General features: G+C 35.2%; 1 protein-coding gene across 1 annotated transcript in view; it reads left to right on the top strand.

Annotated features, from left to right (window-relative positions):
• The first annotated feature begins 225 nt into the window (after nucleotides 1-225).
• The window catches only part of LOC112526825, an 11345-nt gene continuing 2738 nt past the window's right edge, over nucleotides 226-8832 (top strand). Inside the window, exons 1-11 of the mRNA XM_025137247.1 lie at nucleotides 226-285; nucleotides 401-499; nucleotides 1633-1734; nucleotides 1924-2007; nucleotides 2103-2221; nucleotides 3165-3266; nucleotides 4927-5043; nucleotides 5137-5202; nucleotides 6130-6196; nucleotides 6929-6982; nucleotides 8223-8306. Coding sequence (XP_024993015.1) covers nucleotides 226-285; nucleotides 401-499; nucleotides 1633-1734; nucleotides 1924-2007; nucleotides 2103-2221; nucleotides 3165-3266; nucleotides 4927-5043; nucleotides 5137-5202; nucleotides 6130-6196; nucleotides 6929-6982; nucleotides 8223-8306 — 954 coding nt within the window. The remainder of the gene's footprint in view (nucleotides 286-400; nucleotides 500-1632; nucleotides 1735-1923; nucleotides 2008-2102; nucleotides 2222-3164; nucleotides 3267-4926; nucleotides 5044-5136; nucleotides 5203-6129; nucleotides 6197-6928; nucleotides 6983-8222; nucleotides 8307-8832) is intronic.

The raw sequence follows: 8832 nt of genomic DNA, 5'->3' as shown, positions 1-8832 counted from the left end.
TTGAAATGTTGTCCAGTAGCGCGTGCACAAAGCTTTCTAATGCAGCACATTATTTTTACTGTTCACTTCACTGATGTGACATGAATTCTAAATATTAGCAGGCCTTAATCCTATACCTATTCTCTACAATCATTTTTTGTCTAATCTTCAAATGAGATTAATATTTGCTATAAATTTTATGGCTGCAGTTTGGTATGAAAAGGCATACATGAAAAAGAACTGTCTATGAGGGGGTTTAGATCATGGAGGAATCTTACAAGGAGAAGACAAAGCCATAATGGCTGCGTAAGTTTATGTGACAATACTAGTATCTAGTTTTGTTTCTTTGACAAATTTTGTTGATCTACGTTATTGAGATTGTTAAATGGATCCTAATGATCAGGATCATCTATAAATGCAGGCACTTTGTCGAGCCAAGAAGAAACCATTCATGGTGGTTGTCTGTACAATAATGTTGTATATTGCATGTAGAACAACTTACCAGCATTTACATACAAAGGTATGGAGCCGCCATAGGGGCAGGTTTGGTTGAGAAGCTGATTTCCATTAAGAAACGGGGGACAATGAGAGCGCGCCACGTGTCCAGGACATTCACAGACATTCACAGACATTCATCATGAATGCTGTAAAAAGTTCACATCCGTTATTCATAATGAATGGGGACACATGTTGCGCTCTCAGTTGTCCCCTGGTTCACAACTGAACTTTCCTCTATGTATATAAATGTCAAATATATATTACATTATGAACCTTGTTGCAACTACAAAGTATATCACAGAGTAGCATCGACTAATATGCCAAAAGGTGGAACTTTGGCAGTCATTTCATAAAAGTTCAGTTATCATTGCCACAAAAGCTTGTGTTTTACATATATATAACCAAAAGCTGGGTGCACTCGGTGAATGAGAGAGTGTTTGTATCAGTAAATACTGCTACAAGCATCCCAATGATGGCATTCTGCGGCAGTAAAGAATTGCTACAGATCCCATAATGTGTATCATGTTCTAGATAGAATTCAACATCCTTTCTCTTGCATGATACTATGATAGTAAGATTTTTACTGCATTGTGATAATCTGTTCATACTAATATAATAGTATGTTGTTTGGATGCTAATTAGTCTGTTGTCTCACAAGCTTTAACATGGTTAAGAACTTAAGATGCTTTAACCACATGGGTTGTGGTGTAGTGGTTGAGGCCATGGGGGATGTGGTGGAATATCCCATCTGCCCGGGGTTCGATACCAGGCCGGCGTACACAACAATAGCGGCCACTAAGTTATCAAACTCAGGGCTGATTTCTTGCAGTCACAATTTTCCGGGATTAGTCTAGGCATAGCTTGGGACACCCTTCCGAATGTAAGGTGCTTAATAGACTTCCAATCTTGTCTGCATGGCTTCACTAATATATATCCTTATTCTGTTTTATCATCAACTGGACTCAAAATTCCATCTATTCCAAACATCAAAGGTACCTTTTTAAGTCACTGGTATATCCTGGTTGTTTTTTATGAAAAAATAGCACTCTATATAATACTACTTATTGTCCAATTGAAACATATCAACTATCTGCTTCTTTATGTTTTGGGTTCAAAATAGCATGAAACTAATGTGCTTCTTTTGATCGTCTCTAGGTAGCTTTCACAGGCTTGAAGGGTTTACCTTATGGTATTATTGAAGCTAACTCTGACTTGGAATTAAAACCTTTATGGTCAGCAAGTAGCTCAAAATTGAAGGTGATTTCGAGTAGTCTGGTCATATATTTAAATGTGTCATTCTTTTCTCACCAGCAAGGCTGTTCATAGCACATTCTAAACCTAATTTATCTTTTGTTCACTGATTTACCTTTCTGTTAGGCTTACTCTGCAGAGCATACTTGTACAATTAATTCATTTTTTTAATTTACAAAATGTTACGTATGACAGGCTAATGTTCCCCATCCGCATAACTTGCTGGCAATGCCAGTGGGTTTGAAACAGAAGCAGAATGTGAATACCATTGTTCGAAAGGTATGCAGTAGATAGTATTTTCATATTCACAACTTGATATGTATATCTTCGATATTCATTACATGGACAATACTGAACCAGCTTAGTGTTTTCAGTTTCTTAAAGAAAATTTTACAATTATTTTATTCCATTACGACGGGAAAATGGATGAATGGTGGGACCTCAAGTGGTGTAACAAGGCCATACATATTGTAGCTGAGAACCAAACAAAGTGGTAAGATTCACTTCTATCAAACGAACTCTTTTAGAATGTATAGCACTATTGCAGCTATTCTATGTTTACACTAATAGGGTAGTTCTTCAGCATGTCAAACAAGAAAAAGTTATCCAATTTCAATAGTAGTGAATCTACAGCAACCACCGAACTCTCATCCATGTTCAATCGAAAGCAATTGTGATGAGTTAGAGCATCTCCAACAGATTCTCCGAAAGTTCTCCGAAATGGAGAACCAAAGTTCAAAATCTTTAAAAGAATTGCATTCAACTCCAAGAGATTCACCATTTTGAGGATTACATCATTAATTATATTATTAAAGTATTCCATACATTTAATTAAATATTATTTATCTCTCATAAACAATTTCAAGGTTATCTATTGGTGGAATATAATAAGAAATCATTTCTTCACATGGTAATCATTTTTGAAGACATCTCCAAATTTGGAGAAATTTACACTCTTTCTCCTACTTTCTCCATTTTGGAGAATCTGTTGGAGCAAAAACTTGCCCAAAATCCCCATTTTCTCCATTTTGGAGAATCTGTTGGAGATGTACTTAGATGGTTGCCACAAATTTTCCCTTTAAAGAGAACAGTGTCAAAGTATAACTAATTGAAGTTGATCTTCATATATTGAGCCATATAAAACATCAAGGATACATGTTGCATGTAAAAATTTAGAAAAGATAAACCTCTCCCGTTTCAACATTTGAGCCTGGAGGTTAGTTTTGCATATATATTAGTCAGAGAGCCATAATCTTACCCTGCTTGAACTTTAAACCATTATCTTTGCATATCTGGTTGTTAAGCTAAAATTATGATCACTTGATATTGCACATGTTGGAACTTTACGTAGAAAGTAATAGTCCCATAAATTAGTAAAGCTCCTTGTTTGGTTGTTACCAGAAATCGTCTAATTACTGTATCTAACGGCGGCTCAGGTGGTTTGCAAAAAGGTTTCTGCATCCAGCTGCTGTTTCAATTTATGACTACGTATTTCTTTGGGATGAAGATCTAGGAGTGCAGCATTTTAACCCCAAAAGGTACCATTGATCTACCTGTTACATCATCGTTATTTATCTTTTTCTAATTGTCTGTATTTCTCCAATGCCGTCATTTGGTAAAAGATCGTCTCACTATCACGCTTAACTATACATATACATATGATGAAATCTCAATTTGCGTTGTCTGTTATACCTATTTTTATACACCGAGTTTTGTTGCTTATGGTAATGGAAACGCTGCTGCACAGTTGCCCCCTCGTTTCTTTTGCAATGAGTACGACTAACAGTCTGCAATGGAAGTAAACATTATTCTTGGAAGACTAATATCACCAGAACTTTGTCTGGTTCCAAATAGTGAGCTAAGGGGCTTTTACTTCTTTTGGCATTAATCCCTGTATGGGTTAAGTTGTATGTTTGAATAAATTTGTCTGTCTAAGGATGGCAGACCGATGGGTTTGAGGGAGGCAAAGAGAGGATTGAATTATTTCTGGGAATTTTTGGTATTAATTTGTTTGAGGTGGCTTAAGGGGGGCAAGTGAGGGTCATGTCTTATTCCATATAGCGTTCTTAGCTTAATGGCTAAACAATTAAGCCATAAAGAAACACTCCTGCATGGCTGAGCGAATAAGCCTATCAGACCATTAAGCTCATTAAGCTGTAAGTAAACAACCCCTAAGAGCACCTTCAATGGAGCTTTTTTGGACATCTAGACATGTGAAAAAGCCACTAACAAGAAAAACCCTCTTTTCGCTTGTGCAGTTTCAAACTTTCAATAAGCTTGTACTTTGCTTGTGGGTCCTATTTCTTTTGGAAAATAGTAGAAAAGGCTGTAATGAAAAAGTCCACCATGTGTGGATGCTCTAATGTGCCTGTTGATGATGTCAAGGTTGAGGCAAAGGGAAATTGATTTTGTTGATGATGTCCATGTCTAGATTATCTCATTAAGGTTTCATCATAGGTTGCCTGGCTTGATTGTTATTCTTTCCAGAGTATATTAGGATTGATAACAATACACCAACAATAATAACTCTGGAAACAACAAGGGTTGTGACGTAGTGGTTAAGGTCCAGGAGGATGTGGTGGAAAATCCAATCTGGCCCGTTCGATTTCAGGCATCCACAACAATTGTTGCCTAGCTATGAAAGGAGGAAATCAAACCAAGCAGCGGACTGGCCCGATAACTTCGTATTCAACTTAAAACATGGTGGAGTTAATTGGTAGCCCATAGTTTGAGGCTTATAAGCAGTTCACATATCTCATTTTCTATCCATGTGGGACGGGTTGTTACAGTAGTGCTCTGGTGTACAATCAGAATCAAGCTCCATATCCAGCACCATTATCATTTTCAGTTTTCTTGGGTCCTTTGGATAAATGACCGTAAATGAGTTTTCAGTTAGTAACATGACCTTCTAATTCTTTTAGCTCAATAATGGTTCAAAACAGGGGTCATTTAAGGATACGACTTTAAATGAGTTTTTAATTAAATCCATGACCTCCTGGCCTATATAAGAAAAAATGGTTTTATACTCGTTAGAAGGTCATGGATTTAACTAAAATCTCATTTAAGGTTATATACCTAAAAAACTCTTCAAAAGTCTGCTCCCGTAAAAACTTAGAAATACACTAGAGGGGTTAGATTTTTAAAGTCAGTTTTTGAGGAGGTCACTCAGTTAAAATATCCCCTTTTTAATATTTGCAGATACTTGGATATCGTTAAAGCAGAAGGACTGGAGATATCTCAACCAGCTTTAGATCCAAACTCAACAGATATACATCATAGAATCACAGTAAGGAAAAGAAAGAATAAGTTCCATAGGTAAAATGAACATGTTCATGCCTGTTCATATAATATGAACATCTTCATTAGTTTTTCCATAACACTAATGCCTGTGTACTTGCTTATATACAGAAGCCTTTATGACCCTAAAGGTAGCACGAAATGTTCGAGTACTAGCGTGGGGCCACCATGTAACGGGTAAGTAGCATTCATGCAATTCCTTCATGGACTTGAGTAGCAACATTGTTTTAAGTTGTGCCTCAGAAGGAACTCTTGTTATGTTTTTTTGCACCTGCTCTATTTGTATGTTGTATTTGTTTATATACTCTTTATGTAGAAGACAAGTCTTTGTACATTCCCACCTTCATATCCCACCTCCGTGTGGAATATCCTATTATCCTGGGAGTTCCAACATGTAGAGAAGAAATCGTCCAAGTCTAGCCAATATGGGACTATGGCATGCCCCCTCCAAAGGAGGCTAGATCGACATAGTTAATTAGTTATCCCTGAGTGTTGAGAGGGGGCTAGACGAGTACAGATTGTCCCAGTATGTCAAGTCTCTAGAGTGGTAGACCTTGGCTCTGCTACCATGTGAGAATATGTGGAACCTCATATTGATCTCCAAAAGGGCTTTTGAACTTGATAAAATGGTCAGATGTAGAACTATTTGACTTGGTCCTCAGGAGGAACACTAAGGGCCTGTTCATTAGCAGTTTAATTAATGAGCTTAATGAGACTCAAAACTTATTCGTTCAGCTATATGTGACTGCTTTTGGTAGTGGCTTAAGGATATAGAAAGTGGCTTATCCGGTAAGCTTCTAGGGAGGAGCTTTATGCAGAAAGCCAAGTTTTTTTTCTTCTAAACTTGTCCCTTCTAATTAAAAAACACAATCCTTCCGTCTATGAGAAAACCTTCACAAACATAAACCTTCTCAATCTATACAGGTTAATCCACACACACAGCATCATCCACACATGACTTTGGAAAACCAACAAACAACCCCTTAAATCCCTTTCTAGATTCAGTATAACTGTTAATAAAATTGCATGCAAGTATTGATAGTTTACAACCTCTTTGATAAAGTCTGGGTAGAAATGCTTTTTTTATGTCCTCTGAATTTTCAGATTTGTAGAAGGAATGGCTCCAGTGTTCTCCAGAGCTGCATGGCATTGTGCTTGGCATCTTATTCAGGTTACTTTTATCATTATCTTTGAGCACTAGCATGAGGTTATGTTTTCTTGTACCCGCTTCTATTTGTATGTCATTGCTTATTACTAGCCACCTTTGCAAAACTTCATCTTATCTGACATTCTCTCTAAGGTCACACTAGTTATACTTATTATTAGTGAAATTGACCAAAATTCTTCACCTTTTAGCCTACTTTTTCTTAATTTGACCAAAATAGCCAAGATTGTCCCAAGTGCCCATCTCGCAAATGTATTTTTTCTGAATTAAATATGATTCAAGTGGTGTCGGATTGCGAAATTGGTGAGGCCGCTTGAGAAATGTCCTTCTAGCCTGTGAAATGGCCCATGGGAATCATATTTTATTCATAAAAAGTACATTTCACAAATCACGAAATGTACTTTTTTGAATTAAATATGATTGTGGTGGTGTTGGTTTGAGAACTTGGCGTGCCGGCTTGAGAAATGTTCTTTTGGCTTGCGAAATGGCCCACCAGAATCATATTTTATTCGTAAAAAGTGCATTTCACAAATTTCAAAATTTTGGCTATTTTGATTCAAATATGAAAAAATTGACTAACAATAAAAAAAAGGGTTCGTCCAAAATGGCTAGTTTGGTCAATTTCCCGGTTATTATGGGTCCAACATGAATTTTCGGCAATATTGATTTTTTTCTTCTTTAATCTTGTTCATTCGTTTTGTTTTCATTTCGTGTATAATTCCCTTCATGTACTTCCAGAACGACCTGGTTCATGGATGGGGAATGGATATGAAACTTGGATATTGCGCACAAGTAAGTTCTACATCAAAAAATCTACCTTCCATTTTTGGTCTTTGGATAAATTTCACGGAAATGCAACGTATTTTAGTCTGATTCTTATTTTATATACTGTATTTTCAAAATCTTCAGTTTGGTACCTTAGATGTGACATTTAAAACATTTACGGACCTGATTTATTAACGAGAATGCTTGAAAATACAACTTACGTTGGTCTTATTCATATTTTGTTTAACATATTTTGGTAGAAGTGAGTAAGATATCACATTTGAGTTACCAAGATGAAGGGTTTGAAAGTGCGTTATACAAAATAAGAATCAGAAAAAAGTACCTTGCATTTTCATATAATTTGGCCATAATTAAATATCTAAACCATTCGTTAATAATGACAAAGAAGAATTTTGTGAATCAAAACTAATGTTATGATTATACTTTCACAATTATATCAATTACGTGATTTCTAACTATTATTAATCAAATAAACTACATTTTCTTGCAACTTCGTATTCGGGATTATTTGTTCTATTACAGTATAATGGAGCTTTTTGTAGAGCTTATTGTAAAGTTTTTGCCATCTAAACATGAAAAAGTCATTGATAAGAAAACCCTCTTCTCCATAATACAAGTTTTTTAGTAAATTATGTTTTTCATCAATGTGGTTTGTTAAAAATTACGATTTTTGTCCCTGTGATTTAGAAATCGCAGTTTTCATCCCTATTTTTTATAATTCACTGTTATTTTCATCCTAATGATTTACAATTTAGTGTTCTTTCAGTATTTGTGGTTTATAATTCTGTACTATTTTGATCCCTTATACTTTAAAGATAGGAATTAGTTTAAAGACGAAAATAACAATAAATTAGAAAGCATGTTAACGAAAATCAATTTTTCTAAAACCACATAGATAACTTACTTTTTTTTTAAAGTTGTTTTATTTGTTTATGAGTCCCACCTTTTTTTGGAAATAGAAAATGCTCTAATGAAATCTCCACCATTGATGATGCTCCTTGTACTATAGAGATCTCCATAACAAAAAGTCAATAATCTAATATTAATATGTGTCAACATATAATTAGAAACTTATAGCAATCATTTTTCGTTTGTGTACTCCCGCACCTTCATATGTGAATGCACAACCAATTTTCGTTAGTCTCATGTACTCAGGTGTTACTTTTTTCATTTGTTGTTGTTTGGAAACAGGTTTTTAACATTTAAGGGTCACTTGATACAATAAACTAATCTTTGCCTATTTCAGGGGTTGAAAAACGTGGGAGTTGTCGATAATCAATTCGTTTTACATCAAGGGTTACCGACTTTAGGTGGACCTGCTGCTAAAAAGGTTCCCCCTTCTTCTTTAGTGTCATTTAATGGAAAATAGAAATAGAATCGTTAACTGAAAACAAACGAACCAAACACTCCCTTACAATTGAAACCAACAAATTTGGCTTTTCATTACAACAAACAATGTTCTTTCGAACTAAGCAAAAATTTCTTGTTCAAACACAAATCTTATTTTTCTCATTGTCGTGAACTGAAACATTTGTATTCAATATTTCCTTCTACGATAGACAGTATTGTTATAAGAGCATCTTTAACAAAAATCTCATAGAAATTATTAAGGTTTTTTTTTTGTAAAGGTTGACTCTAAGGGGCTGTTTACCCAAATACTTACCCGGTAAGTGTTTATCTATAAGATTCAACACTATAATTTATTTTGATGAGTAAGATTTGTTGTAAACTTGTAAACTCACACAGAAAATAAGAACAAGAATAAATATATAGAGAAGAGCAGGAGAGGAGACCAAAGATTGAAGTCTTTATTGAAAAGCAAATGACAAGCCAAAAGTACGAAAGAAAACTCTCTT

Source organism: Cynara cardunculus (assembly GCF_001531365.2).
Source record: "Cynara cardunculus var. scolymus isolate 2C chromosome LG 14, CcrdV1, whole genome shotgun sequence".
Taxonomy (NCBI): domain Eukaryota; kingdom Viridiplantae; phylum Streptophyta; class Magnoliopsida; order Asterales; family Asteraceae; genus Cynara; species Cynara cardunculus.
The sequence above is the reverse complement of the archived record's forward strand: the minus strand, read 5'-3'. Positions and strand labels throughout refer to the sequence as shown.